The 16,135-nt window shown below is 44.8% G+C and overlaps 1 protein-coding gene across 1 annotated transcript in view; it reads left to right on the top strand.

The window, feature by feature from the left end:
* LOC126338025 (maltase 2-like) overlaps positions 1–16,135 on the top strand; it is a 101,793-nt gene that overhangs the window by 52,164 nt on the left and 33,494 nt on the right. Inside the window, exons 4-5 of the mRNA XM_050001519.1 lie at positions 8,244–8,369; positions 13,575–13,810. Of these exons, the coding sequence (XP_049857476.1) occupies positions 8,244–8,369; positions 13,575–13,810 (362 nt within the window). The remainder of the gene's footprint in view (positions 1–8,243; positions 8,370–13,574; positions 13,811–16,135) is intronic.

Raw genomic sequence — 16,135 nt, 5'->3', positions numbered from 1 at the left:
ACATCTTGCACGTGTAATTGGGTCTGAGCACTATGCGACTTAACTTCTCAGGTCATTAGTCGCCTAGAACTAATTAAACCTAACTAACCTAAGGACATCACACACATCCATGCCCGAGGCAGGATTCGAACCTGCGACCGTAGCGGTCGCTCGGTTCCAGACTGCAGCGCCTAGAACCGGACGGCCACTCCGCCCGGCCACGTGTAATTCGTACAACACAAATCAGTTTGCACCCTATATTCTACAGCACCGAATAAACAGGAAAGATTTTCTCTACTGTGATAGAAAAAATATCGAAGTCTCCGTAGCTTCAACAACGTGTCATGAAGTTCCACGAAATTACTTCGCTTTTAAATTTCATTAAAAAAAGACAGTGCCATCACTGCTGAAGGCAATGTATTCCCTCTTTGTTTAAAATACAGTGAAAAGTAGTTCGTTCAAGACATTAGTTCTTAAATCAATTCATAAAAAGATCTGAATAAAGGTCAGAGGAGTGAAAAACATGTTCCAGAATACCTTAGTATAGTTAAATAAATATATATTGCTCGGAAAATGAATACAAAATCTCATGCTTCAGAACAAGTGCATTCTTGCGGACCAAGTGACTACATGACCACACGTATCAAAAGACAAGGAATATCGCCCCGTATTCGTACTAATGCCCATTACATAATTTAATGAATGGAAAAACAATGAGGTAATCAACTTAGAGCCCCAGATGACTCAACAGAATTTGGAGACTGATTCCTATTCGTTCTAATGAAACTTTGAACTCGAACGAGCAACTAATGTTACCTGTTTTGAATGCAACTGCTAAATATATTGCGTAAATAAATCTGGTGTTCCACAAAGTAGCCCTACACAAATGCAGTGCAAGCAGGCCATTATATCACCATAATCCTGAGTGATGTGGCTTGAACGTGCCCATTTCTTTGTCCCAAGGCAAGGCGTCTTTACTAAACAGAATATGTCCAGCATATGTAACCAAACGTGCTGGTGTGTGCCATGTTTGTATGAGGTAATAAGCATCTGCGAGCAGTACGTATATGGACATGGCCGTTTGCAGAAGGCTCTGTATGTTTTTAAATATTTTAGTGATGACAAGTCTTTTATTATGTGCTGATTTTTATCAACTTGACGTCTTGTGCGTGGGGTTCATGGCAAATGAACATGTTTTACCAAAAAAAAAGTTTTTTAAGCCCTGAAGATGACAGCTAAGTCTGTTGAAACAGGTCGTCTTAACAAAGAAATATTTTATGCGAACTTGGCTTCTGGATGGTTTTTAACAGTTGTACTAAACAGCTCGACTCCTCCTCATAGAACCAAACAGAAGAAAAGTGTATGTGGTTTGCCCATTTACCACGCGGCAGTCACTAACCGATTCCGCCCGCCAAGCATTTTAATCGTCTGTCTCTCGTCAGAGTTTAGGCGAGTTGCTTAAGGCATGTCTTGCCGCTCGCATCCAAAGATTAGACGGATAAGTGACTAAGGCTCTTTGAGACAGACAGGAGCTTATCGATGCACATAAATACATAGCATTAAAGGTGTCTAGCAGCAGTGTATTGTATAAATCAAGTAATAAACGACGTGAACTACTACGTATAAGAACTGAAGCCTGTGCATGAGCAATCTGCATGACGTAACTCAGTAGTTTCGTTTTGGGTTTCAAAAAATGGTTCAAACGGCTCTGAGCACTAAGGGACTTAACTTCCCTAGAACTTAGAACTACTTAAACCTAACTAACCTAAGGACAGCACACACATCCATGCCCGAGGAAGGATTTCGTATCTGCGACCGTAGCGGTCGCGCGGTTCCAGACTGTAGCGCCTAGAACCGCTCGGCCACTCCGGCCGGCGGTTGTGGGTTTGACGATGCCATGTCAGACAGATAGTTTGTGACTGACTGTGTAAAGCAGCAGTTATAGATGTGTAGTGCCATGAATCTGATGTATAATATCTATTATGTTTTACAATAGTGTATATGTGGTAGACACCACTTTAAACTTCAAAGCCTGCCAGATGATGACATTTACTAGCTGATCAAAATTACCTGGATACCTACTGATGAATGAGTGTGATCAGCGTTCGCCTTTACGACGGCTTGAACGTTTATTGGGGACAGTTTCAATGGGATATCTGAATGTCTATGGAGGAATGGCAGCTCATTCTTTCTCAAGAGCCGAAACCAGGGAATGTGTGTTCATACCCTTCCACATTTGGCGTTTTCTTAAGCGCAGTTCTCAGAGTATTGAAGGGCGAACTCATTGTTAAAAACCATTCAAAAGCTAGGATTGCATAAATTTTTTAATTTTAGAACGACCTGTTTCGACAGTCATTGCTGTCATCTTCAGGTCTTTAATACATTTTTGTTGTAAAACATTTTCATTTTACGTTGAACCTGACGCACAAGGCGTCAGGTGGATAACAAACAGCACGAAATAAAAGGTTTGTCATCGCTGAAATATTTGAAAACCTTGCCCAATTGACCATGTCCCATGACCATACACCTGTTAGTCATAGATGCTTGTTACATCATACAGCATATGTAAGGAGATGGGCTGTTCCCAGAATGAGACTTTCTGTCTGCAGCCGAGTGTTCACTGATATGAAACTTTCTGGCAGATTAAAACTGTGTGCCCGACCGAGACTAGAACTCGGGACCTTTGCCTTTCGCGGGCAAGTGCTCTACCATCTGAGCTACCGAAGCACGACTCACGCCCGGTACTCACAGCTTTACTTCTGCCAGTATCTCGTCTCCTACCTTCGAAACTTTACAGAAGCTCTCCTGCGAAACTTGCAGAACTAGCACTCCTGAAAGAAAGGATATTGCGGAGACATGGCTTAGCCACAGCCTGGGGGATGTTTCCAGAATGAGATTTTCAGTCTGCAGCGGAGTGTGCACTGATATGAAACTTCCTGACAGATTAAAACTGTGTGCCCGACCAGACTAGAACTCGGGACCTTTGCCTTTCGCGGGCAAGTGCTCTACCATCTGAGTCACCTAAGCACGACTCACGACCCGTCCTCACAGCTTCAATTCTGCCAGTACCTCGTCTCCTACCTTCCAGACTTCACAGACGCTCTTCTGTGTTTGGGTAGCTCAGATGGTAGGGCACTTGCCCGAGAAAGGCAAAGGTCCCGAGTTCGAGCCTCGGTCAGGCACACAGTTTTAATATGTCAGGAAGTTTCAGGTGTGCTGTTGTGGTCCGTATTTGTATGATGTAACAAGCATGTGTGAGAAATATGTATAAGGACATGGCCTGTTGGACAATGTTTTACGCTTTTAAACATTTACCCACGACAAACGTTTATAATATGCTGAATTTTAGCCACTTGACATCTTGCGCGTGAGGTTCAGCATAAAATGAATACCGGTGTGTTTTACAAGACGTTAAAGATCTGAAGATGATTGCAAACACTACTGAAACCGGTCGTCTTAAATAAAATAATTGTTTTATGCGTTCTTGGCTTTTGAATGGTTTTTAACAATGTTATGCAGGTATTCTCCAAGCCCAAACGCTTCCATCGGCTCGATGCAGAGCATAGCGTAATTCATCACTGCAAATTGCTCGTTTCTAGTCATTCACGGTTCAGCGGTATCGCTCTTTCCTCCACCTCGTGCGCCATTTGGCAGTGACAACAGATCTGCGTGGCTTATGAGGAGCAGCCCCACCATAGTACCTCATTGTTTTTAACTCTCTACGTATAGTCATTGTGCTGGACTGGACTGTTAGTAGCACATTCAACTCACAAATCACTCCTTTCGCAGATTTCACGTGATTTTTTTTGAGCACCCAATGCTCTATACGATACGACATTGCAAGGTCTGTGTTATTCGGAATTACTAAGCGAAGTTCCCTTGACTTGCATGCTTGTCCAAAGGAACAAACACTGCAGCGACTGCGGCGACTACAGTCGTTAAAAAATACGTTAAATGTATTTGGAACCGTGAATATGTATAACCATCAGCTGTAGAATGGAATGACAACTATGAAAATTTGTGTCGGACGAGACTCGAACCCGGATTTCCTGCTCATCGCGAGCGGTCGCCTTACTATTTGACTATCCGTGCACGACTCACACCCAGACCCAGACTTCCCCATGTCGTCAACCATACCTCTGCGATCTGTACTCGTACGTCCATTACGTACACTACTGGCCATTAAAAATGCTACACCAAGAAGAAATGCAGATGGTAAACGGGTATTCATTGGACAAATATATTCTTCTAGAACTGAGAAGTGATTACATATTCACGCAATTTTGGGTGCATAGATCCTGAGAAATCAGTACCCAGAACAACCACCTCTGGCCGTAATAACAGCCTTGATACGTCTGGACATTGAGTCAAACAAAGCTTGGATGGTGTTTACAGGTACATCTGCCCATGCAGCTTTAATACGATACCACAGTTCATCAAGAGTAGTGACTGGCGTATTGTGACGAGCCAGTTGCTCGGCCACCATTGACCAGACGTTTTCAATTGGTGAGAGATCTCGAGAATGTGCTGGCCAAGGCAGCAGTCGAACATTTTCTGTATCCAGAAAGGCCCGTACAGGACTTGCACATGCAGTCGTGCATTAACCTGCTGAAATGCAGGGTTTGGCAGGGAATGGAATGAAGGGTAGAGCCAAGGGTCATAAGACATCTGAAATGTAACGTCCACTATTCAAAGTGCCGTCAATCCGAACAAGAGGTGACCGAGACGTGTAACCAATGGCACCCCATACCATCACGCCGGGTGATACGCCATTATGGCGATGACGAATACACGCTTCCAATGTGCGTTCACCGCGATGTCGACAAAAACCTATGCGACCATCACGATGCTGTAAACAGAACCTGGATTGATCCGAAAAAATGACGTTTTGCCATTCGCGCACCCAGGTTCGTTGCTGAGTACACCATCGCAGGCGCTCCTGTCTGTGATGCAACGTCAATGGTAACCGCAGCCATGGTCTCAGAGCTGATAGTCCATGCTGCTGCGAACGTCGTCGAACTGTTCGTGTAGATAGTTGTTCTCTTGCAAACGTCCCCATCTGTTGACTCAGGGATTGAGACGTGGCTGCACGATCCGTTACAGCCATGCGGATAAGATGCCTGTCATCTCGACTACTAGTGGGATCCAGCACGGCGTTCCGTATTACCCTCCTGAACCCAACTATTCCGTATTGTGCTAACAGTCATTGGATCTCGACCAAAGCGAGCAGCAATATCGCGATACGATAAACCGCAATCGGGATAGGCTACAATCCGACCTTTATCAAAGTCGGAAACGTGATGGTACGCATTTCTCCTCCTTACACGAGGCATTCCAACAACGTTTCACCAGGCAACGCCGGTCGACTGCTGTTTGTGTATGAGAAATCGGTTGGAAACTTTCCTCATGTCAGCACGTTGTAGGTGTTGCCACCGGCGCCAACCTTGTGTGAATGCTCTGAAAAGCTAATCATTTGCGTATGACAGCATCTTCGTCCTGTGGGTTGAATTTCGCGTCTGTAGCACGTCATCTTCGTGGTGTAGCAATTTTAATACTCAGTAGTGTATATTACTGTACGGAGTAGACATTTTATTTGAAAGTCTTTTGCCGGTGTCGGCGGATAAAAGCGATACTGCAGTGATTCTGTTATTCCGAATTACGATGCAGTGTTCCTTCGGACATGTATGCATGTCCTTATTTGGATTTGCGAATACATTTAATGCACCCGTATTTCATACAGGCTGTAGACGCTGTAGTGCCTCTTCCTTCCGAAGGAACATTGCATCACAGTTACAAATGACACACGCACTGCAATATCATATTTATCCGCCGACACTGGATAAGCGACTTTCAAATAAAATGTCTACTCCGTACAGGAATATACATAATACGGATGTACGGGTACAGGCTGTAGACACATGGTTGAAGACATTTTGAAATTTGAGTCTGGGTATGAGCCTTGCGCGGATAGTGAAATAGTAAGGCTACAGATCACGATGAGCGGCAAATCCGGGTTTGAATTCCGGTCCGGCACAAATTTTCATTCTGATCATTCCATTGTACAGCTAATGGTTATCCATACTCACAATTGCGAATACATTTTACGTATATAGCGCTCTATGCTCCCTGTCCGTCAGTACATGAGGTCTTTCTGGTCTTGGTTTAGCTGCGCCTGCTCCTTCGCGTTTCCGCTTCACAGTTACATCACCAACAATCGAGTTGGGCACATTAGAAGGGTTGAGATGTCCGCGATAGATTTGTTACTCAGTTGACATCCACTGAGCAGCCGAAGTTCGGTCTCACTGGGATCTCCTGTCTGACCCATTCTGCCACCACTGCTTCTACACTGAAGTGCCAAAGAAACTAGTATAGGCTGCGTATTCAAATACAGAGAAATGTAAACACACAGAATACGACGCTGCGGTCGGCAACGCCTATAGAAGACAACAAGTGTCTCGCGCAGTTGTTGGATCAGTTAGTGCTGCTATAATGGCAGGTTATCAAGAGTTAAGTGAATTTGGATGTCGTGTTATAGTCGCCGCATTACCAATGGGACACAGCATCTCCGATGTAGTGATAAAGTGGGGATTTCCTGTACCACCATTTCACGAGTGTACCGTGAATATCAGGAAGCCGGTAAAACATCAAATCCCCTACATCGCTACGGCCGGAAAAAGATCCTACAAGAACTGGAACAACGACGAAAGAAGAGAATCGTTCAACGTGAAAAATGTGCAACCCTTCCGCAAACTGCTGCAGATTCCAATGGCGGGCCATCCACAAGTGTAAAGAGTGGGAATCATTCAACGAAACATTATTGACAGGGGCTTTCGGAGCCGAAGGTCCACTCGTGTACCTTTGATGACTAGGCGACACAGAGCTTTACGTCTCGCCTGGGCCCGTCAACACCGCCATTGGACTGTTGATGATTGGAAACATGTTGCCTGGTCGGACGATTCTCGTTTCAAATAGTGTCGAGCGGATAGACGTGTACGGGTATGGATACAACCTCATGAATCCATGGACCCTGCATATCAGCAGAGGACTGTTCAAGCCGGTACAGGCTCTGTGATGGTGTGAAGCGTCTGCAGTTGGGGTGATATGGGACGCCTGATATGTTTAGATACGACTCTGACAGGTGACACTTACGTAAGCATCTCGTCTGATCATCTGCAGCCATTCATGTCCATTGTGAATTTCGACGGCAATTCTAGCAGAACAATGCGACACCCCACATGTGCAGCATTGCTTCAGGAACACTCTTCTGAGTTTAAACACTTTCGCTGTCACCAAACTCCACAGACAGAAACATTATTGAGCATATCTGGGATGCCTTGCGACGTGATGTTCTGAAGAGGTCTCCACCCGCTCATACTCTTACGGATTTATGGACCGCCCTGTAGGATTCATGGTATCAATGCCGTCCAACACTACTTAAGACATTGTGTATTGTGTATTGAACCGGGGAACTAGAAACGACAGAGAGGCTTCGTCCCGCCGTAGCCCTCAGTGGTTCACAACCCCACAACAGGCCACAGCAGTCCACCCACCCCACCGCCGCCCCACACCGAACCCAGGGTTACTGTGCGGTTCGGCCCCCAGTGGTCCTGACGAGTGTAGCCCCAAATGTTTGTGTGGTAGAGTAATTATGGTGTACACGTACGTGGAGACAGTATTTGTTCAGCAATCGCCGACATAGTGTTACTGAGGCGGAATAAGGGGAACCAGCCCGCATTGCCGAGGCAGATGGATAATCGCCTTAAAAACCATCCAGAGGCTGGCCGGCTCACCGGACCTCGACACTAATCAGCCGGGCGGATTCGTGCTGGGGACTGGCACGCCTTCCCACTCGGGAAGCAGAGCGTTAGACTGCGCGGCTAGCCGGGCGGGCTGCTAAAGATATTAGTCGAGTCCATTCCACCTCGTGCTGCGGCACGGCTGCGTGTTCGCGGTGCACCTACATGATATTAGGCAAGTGTACCAGTTTCTTTGGATCTTCACTGTATACCGTCAACACAACTGCCTAATTTTTATATGGGCAGGTCCAGCTCTCGTAACATCTTTCGCTCAATTCCGCGTAACAAAAGGGTGTCCGGCTACTTTCGATCAGATAGTGGATTTAAGACTTTTCGCTCCTTGTTTTATCTGTTTTCCGTCAGTAACATTGCTACATGCCTGTAACATAATGTGTAATAAGTAACGTTAAGTAGAACATAGTCTTTCGCCAGTGGCATCTGAGTGAGAATGTTGTGCGCTGTTCGCAGCTGAGCTTGTTCCGCGGGTCTGCGTGGGAGTGGAGCGAGGAGCGCCAGCAGTTCTACCTGCACTCCTTCACCGTCAACCAGCCGGACCTCAACTACCGCGACGACGGAGTCGTCCTCCAGATGAAGGTAAGCACTACAGTGTCTTGGGAACGGCCGGCGTGTCTGACGTACAGAGCGAACCGACACTTGCACCGGTATTACGTGCCGACGTAGAAATTAATCCAATTGTCGTAAAAATATGTTTCTGGGGTAAGATATGTTGCTAGAGGTATTACGACCGATCGGTTCTAGGCGCTACAGTTTGGAACCGCGCGACCGCTACGGTTGCAGGTTCGAATCCTGCCTCGGGCATGGATGTGTGTGATGTCCTTAGGTTAGTTAGGTTTAAGTAGCTCTAAGAACTAGGGGACTGAGGACCTCAGATGTTAAGTCCCATAGTGCTCAAGGCCATTTGCTAGAGATATTAGCAAACGTAACTTATGTACCAGGGCAGCTGCCCATAAAACTTTCGTCCATCCATTCTTGAACATCACTCTTCCGTGTAGTGTCATTGCCAAACAGAATTCAAACAGTAGGTAGAAGTGGATAAATGAAGTCTTTTGTTATTATTACTTATTTTAACTGTATTTCAGTTCAGTTTCTGCCGTCTTATGTATAATGTAGGATGTAAGTTATACACGCATAACATGAAATAAGAGACTTTCAAATGGTTCAAATGGCTCTGAGCACTATGCGACTTAACATCTATGGTCATCAGTTGCCTAGAACTTAGAACTAATTAAACCTAACTAACCTAAGGACATCACACACATCCATGCCCGAGGCAGGATTCGAACCTGCGACCGTAGCAGTCGCGCGGTTCCGGACTGAGCGCCTAGAACCGCGAGACCACCGCGGCCGGCAAATAAGAGACTTTACGGGATGTTATGACAAATAACTAGTGACAAGTGAGACCATTCTCATCAGTTTCTATTTGCGAACCGTGGCCCCCGGGGTTAAAAAATTGTGCGATTGTGCCGCTACAAGTAACTGGTACACTGGAAACCGACCGAAAATCACATATTTTGCTAAGCAAAAACGCACGAAGTATAGGGAAAATCCTTTAAGTTCGTGGGGAAAATATTTACACTGTTCCTTCTACCTTAAATTCAGTTATTATCTTCAATTACATCTTAAATCTTTACCATTTAAAATTGTTTGCGCCATAGAGCTATAAAACTTGCAACAGAATATCAGTAATTCGTGTCATTAATGTACAGTAGCCATCTCATGACGGCAAGTAAGCATAAAATCAGTTCAGTGGGTGGTAGCTGTTTCACAGTTTATCTTATCATATAGCCACAATAATCTCAACGTGACAGATATTGACGAAACAACTACATTATTTGTTTTCTTACCAATATAGAAAGTTACAACTAAACATAAAACGAAGTTGTGACTGCTAACACAAACATGTATATAGTGTTCTAGGATTTCTTTCCCCTTAAAATTACAATAAAGATTCAAGCTTACGGTGAAAACCTGCTGCCTTTTCGTCAGGAAAAACTAGGTGTCGTTATTCGTCATGCTGACAAAGATTGTGACGATGTCTGCGATGCTAGTGACACACTTGATGCGTAAATAACTCAGCAAATGTCTCTACACCCTCTCAGCAATTTACGCATCAGCGGGCACCATTAGCATTGCAGATAGTGACAGTCTCCGGCAGCATGACGACAGTCATTTGTTTCTGTCAAAGAAGTTTTGTTAATGGGACGTTATGAGATGCTCTTATCGTGCATTCTCTGCAAGAGGCCACTCCGGCGTCGGAGACCCTGTCAGTAGCTGCACTACGGCCGGTATACCGTCTGCTATATCCCTCTACTTTGAGGCGCGTCTCACAACGTCCCATCTTTTCCGTTGTCCAGACCTCCGTCTTCCTTTCTTGAATTGGTAACATAGGGTAGGATTGGATTCTTACGCATAGGGTACGCAGCAGTCCTGAGGAAAAATCCCAGTCCTCCACGCTGGGGGTTCGGCAGGGGGTCGGCATATCACCCCGGTAAAAAATAGGTTTTGCTACCTTCCCCAGACAAAATAAAACAGTCGGACCGATCAAAAGGGATCGTCGCTGGTTGAGAATAAGGACTCTGATATGTGGAACATGGAATGTCCAGGGGTTATCGGGAAAAATTGAGACTGTAATTAAAGAAATGGAAGTACTGAAAATAGATATCCTGTTAATGACAGAGACGAAAGAAAAGCGGTCTGCACAAGAAGTAATTGCAGACTACATTCTGTTTTGGAGTGGAGTGTAAGAAGCTGAAAGACGAAGATTTGGAGTAGCAGTTATTATAAAAACAAAATCGAAACAAGGAGTAAGTAACTGGAAAGAAGTGAACGAAAAGATAATCAGTGCAACAATAAAAATTCATGAAGTAAAATTGAAATTAGCTGAGGTGTACGACCAAAAGAAGATGCGCCTGACGAGAAGAAGGAGGATTTTCTCGATAACTTACAAAAACGGTTGACTAATGTCCAGATGGACGTGAATTGTTAATAACGAGGGACTTAAATGGACGAATTGGATAAGATAAAATGAGAACGTTGTTGGACCGTGAGGAGAAGATGTAGAAAATGATAACGGAAGGAGGCTGATGAACTTTTATATGGTTCAGTAGAGTGTTGTTATGAATGGCCAATTCCAGTATAAAGAAATACATAAGTACACTTGGGCCAATCTGTCAAGGAACCTAAAATCAATTATAGAGTACGCAATAATGCGGAAGCAGCGGATAATTAAGGTCCAAGATGAAAGAGTAAAAAGAGAGTGTGTCTCCGATCATTTTATAGTTACTTCAGAAACTGATTTTTCGATTTAGACCAAGATGAAGCAGAAGGAGAAAGGGGAAGATCCTGGAAGTAGAACTATACCGGATTCAAAACGTACGATACACCTGCTACATGAAGAAAGTGTGAAACGTTTGTAGCAGGAAGATTAAATCTAAGACTGGATGCAGTCGGGAGGGACTAGAGTGCTAATGAGCTATACAGACAATCAAGGAGGAGGCTTTAGGAAGGGAGAGAAGAGTAAGAACTGAATGGGTGACCACGGAGTTGTTGGACGTGGATGAGGAAACGAATAAACTGTATCATGTATAGTTAAGCTCTGGCATTGAAGAGGATTGGGATGGGTACAAGGTATACAAAAAGATCGCTAAGAAACTAACGACGAAGTGTAAAGAGGAGAAATAGCATGGGGGATGATCAGGAAGATGAAAATGGCTAACAATCTCGCACCCACAATACAGCCTATATCTATTGGGCACTGGAAAAAGCGCTTTGAAGAACTTCTGTAGAAAAAAGAAGAGACCACGTGGTAAAGTCTACAACAAATGGAGTACATTAGGTAATATAGAATCTGTGCTAGAGGAAGAGGTAAAAGAGATGCTGATAATGGCAAGAAATGGAAAGACAAGTGGACCGGGAGAAACTGTGATGGAATTGTGGAAATATGGGTACCCTCAAATGATGAGACTTATGTATAAACTACTCAGTCAGATAGATGGTGGAGGGAGAGGAAATACGTACCAAGAAAGTTGTGTGTATCATACATATCTGCTTTCTGCAAGAAAGCAAAGTAGCACCCAAATAGTTACAGAGCATTTAGAATTATGGCTTCCATCAGCAGATTTTTTAGGTTGTACTGAAACACAGATTTGAGAAAGAGATGGAAAGGTGCGAAAGTAACACGCAGGTTTTATACTGGACGATCTTGTGTGGATCGTACTTTTAGCTATGGATCGTACTTTTAGCCTTAAACAAATAAGTGAGAAGGTGTTTTCTAAGGGTTAGGAAATACACCTGATATTTGTGGATCTAGAAAGAGCGTACGATTCTGTATCCACCAACGGTCTATGGGACGCGATGGAGTATATAGATGTAGAAGCACAACAGATATCCCTAATTCAAAGTGTATACCACCAATCTTACGCAGCATTTAAAGTAGGGAGAAAGTTGAGCCAGACATTCCAAACTTCTAAAGGACTTAGACAGGGCTGTAGTGTGTCACCGACCCTGTTTAAAATATCTATGCAGTATGTATTGAAACTGTGGAATCAGTCATGCGGAGGTACGGAGCTTCCTTTCCATCATTTTACTATCTACTAGTTATTATTTGCTGATGACCAGGTACTGATAGCACTAAGGTGAGAGGATTTCAAATTTATGATGGTTCAAATGGCTCTGAGCACTATGGGACTTAACTTCTGAGGTCATCAGTCCCCTAGAACTTAGAGCTACTTAAACCTAACTAACCTAAGGACATCACACACATCCATGCCCGAGGCAGGATTCGAACCTGCGACCCTAGCGGTCGCGCGGTTCCAGATTGTAGCACCTAGAACCTCTCGGCCACCCCGGCCGACTCAAATTTATGATCAAGAAGTTAATGGAAGCATTTGAACGAGTCGGGCTTACAATAAATATGAGCAAAGCAGAATATCTAGTTGTGGGAGGAGATGGTGGGGATATAGCACTGCCGCAACCAACTTTTGAAGGTGTAAAGTAATTTAAATACTTAGGATCGATTATCCATTCCTCGGGAAGCTGCGGCAGGCAAGAGGAGCAATGAAAATGCTAAATGGAGAAAGGTCTATAAAATACGCCATAGAGAAACGTAGGTCCGGAACTAAAAAATGGCCTTCGCCATATTGATGCGAGAGATAAAAAGTAAAACGCGGTCGACAGCCCGCGTGTCTGCATGTCGTTCCTAAAACGGCGATAACTCAGACGACAAACACAAACGAGGACGTAACAGGTTTAAAAAAGTGCATTGCGTCAGGAAATGGTGGACTGTCAAAAGTTGAGCTCAATATGCACGAAGTGGTGAGGGAGCACCACTTAACAAATGGTGATGGCTAAAAAGACAGTGCTCAATACGCAATCTAGTTAAAATGGTCTCCTCGCGGGGAAAGAGCCGAGAGGGGTTCGTCCAAGCCGCTGGGAGGACATAACTGTACATGGGACGGTATTAAGAATCGAACCCGAGACAAAGGCTGAAGAGACCCGTACGTTTTAATCTGCGTTAGAGAACAAGTGTCCCTAACTGTATGTGGCGGGCCGGTGGAAATTGCGCGCACAACGGCCTGATTGGCTATCTTTAATGCCAATTAACACGGAAATCGCGGAACGTATTGAATTTTTTTCTCAACAATTATTTCGTATCACAATTTCCCCGCAACATTCTTACAAGGTTTCCAGACTGTTTACGACCATCCTGCTTGTAAGATTCTACCGTATTGTAGTGGAACAGGAATGAAATTTCAAAATAAATAAACCTTTTTGTGCTAGGACGTGCTGCGCTTCTGGCTGGACAAGAAGGTGGACGGGTTCCGCGTGGACGCCGTGTCCCAGATGTACGAGGCGGAGGGCTTCCCAGACGAGCTGCCGTCCGGTCTCACCAACGACACGGAGGCCAACAACTACCTGCAGCACGTGCAGACGCAGAACCGCCCCGAGACCTACGAGATGATCAAGCAGTGGAGGGCCATCTTGGACGAGTACCAGGCCGCCGACGGCAAAGCCAAGTACGTACCGGTACACGTCACATCTGCATCTGTTAATGTCGACAAGTGGTGGGTCACGTTCTTACGTATAAGGCTTATCAACACCTTACCTTCTGATTTCGTAGACTTTCCCGGCGTAAAAACTTCAAATATTCTTCTCGGGTTTGCAGCCGGATCATGTCGTCGTCCAGACACAATGTTTTGGCCTACCTGCTGGCCGTCATATTCAGGTGAGTTAATGCTAGTGCACTGGCTCGCCGAACTGAATTCTAGCCACAACGACGGAAGCCTTTATACACCATGAACAGAGCACCGCGCGTGCGTAAGATGATGGGCAGCGCCTCCTGGCGGCAAATAGACACGTAGCGCGCCGGTGGAAGAAGACTGCAGAAACGATAAATCCCACAACAGCACTAGTTGGAAGAATCCAATGATCGAAAAGAAGACCGTTGTTGTTTAATGTCGGACAAAATCGGATTCCATATCTTACTTAGAGGAAAACCTTTATCACTGTTAATAATATTAGTGGATAATCTAATTTCAATTGATTCTTTAAGAACACATTCCCAATAGCGAGAAGCAGGAGAGATCAATTGTGTCTTGTCATACATCATCTTGAGTCATTCGTTAAGCCAATGTTCCGCCATTGCCGACTTCTCAGGCTGGAACAACCGAGTGTTCCGAAAATGTTCCACGCACCTGTCCTGAATAGTTCGAATAGTTTGACCAATATACTTCTTTCCACAGTGACACGGAATTTCATAAACCCCGGGCCTCTTCAAGCCCAAATTATCTTCAACTGAGCCAAGAAGGGCTCTAGTCTTGGCCACCGGCGCAAAAACACTTTTAATATTATATTTCCTTAAAATTCTTGAAATTTTGGATGATATACTTCCCGCAAAGGGTAAATAAGCAACAGCTTCAAAAGTATCCTCTATTGGCTCGCGTGACGGACCAAGTCGGTAGTGGCGGAACGTAGCCTTAACGAAGGACTCAGGATGATGTATGACAAGACACAATTGATCTCTCCTGCTTCTCACTATTGGAAATGTCTTCTTAAAGAATCCATTGAAATTAGATTATCCAGTAATATTATTAACAGGGATAAAGGTTTTCCTCTAAGTAAGATATGGAATCCGATTTTGTCCGACATTAAACAACAACGGTCTTCTTTTCGATCATTGGATTCTTCCAGCTAGTGCTGTTGCGATTTATCGTTTCAGCCGTCTTCTCACACCTGCGCGCTGTGTGTCTACCTGCCGCCAGGAGGCGCTGCCCATCATCTCACGCACGCGCGGTACTCTGTTCATGCATGGTGTATAAACGCTTCCGTCGTTGTGGCTAGAATTCAGTTCTGGCGAGCCAGTGCACTAGCATTAACTCACCTGAAGATGACGGCCAGCAGGTAGGCCAAAAGATTGTGTCTGGACGACGACATGATCCGGCTGCAAACCCGAGAAGAATATCAACACCTTACCTTAATTACACGCTTTCGGATATGCAGCCCAGCTGTGATCTCTCAGGTTTTCTCGGCGTGAATGATTAATCGTGTGCTTCCGGGTATTCAGACTGGTAACCCAACACTGTCCAGGGCGTGCCCAGCCAGGTCTTCGGCCTATAATATCATTGAATGGAGGAGAATTGTCTTCAGTAATGAGCCCCACTTCGAAATGTTTCCCGATGCCCCGCTAACACGTCTCTGGAGACGCCCTGGACAGCGATGAATGTTGCCCACAGTAGGGCCCGAGAACCAAGAGTGATGGTCTGGGTTGCCATTTCTTCCCACAACAGGACCCCTTAGGTTGTCCAGTGCACTCCCAATATCTACATGTTATGTCTTTCATTTCATGTATTTCGTCACTTAGGCCCTATATTTCTGCAAGGTGTGGTACTTTCCGAAACTTTTACTCTGATGTAGTCGTGCTTCTGTGGAACATGTGTTGCTGTAGTAAACAGTTTCCTTCTACAATATTTTACCTTCCTGTTACTACAAACAGCACAATAGTTACTGTTACTCGTTTCATTGGAGTAAATGAAGTGTGACTGCTCTGATAGTCTCTCTTCGCCATCGACAGTAGATGATATTCTCCTCTTTCTTCCGTTTGTGTGTCATACATTTCCAACCAGAGCTTTCAGAAGTGCCACACTGTACCTCTGGTGGTTCATCTCGGGTCTCTGGTTGGAAGTAGCATCCAGATTGTTCAGGATGAAGGTAGTGACTAAAGCTGTCTCCAACAGCCAGAAAAACGTCCTACGTCACCACTATCTTGATTTCCAGATGAAGCTGTAGAATGCGCAATTCTGGTCGGATATATCCCCCCACCCATGTTTTTAATTACAGGCAAA

The sequence above is a fragment of the Schistocerca gregaria genome, chromosome 1 (genome assembly GCF_023897955.1).
Source record: "Schistocerca gregaria isolate iqSchGreg1 chromosome 1, iqSchGreg1.2, whole genome shotgun sequence".
Lineage (NCBI taxonomy): Eukaryota > Metazoa > Arthropoda > Insecta > Orthoptera > Acrididae > Schistocerca > Schistocerca gregaria.
The sequence above is the reverse complement of the archived record's forward strand: the minus strand, read 5'-3'. Positions and strand labels throughout refer to the sequence as shown.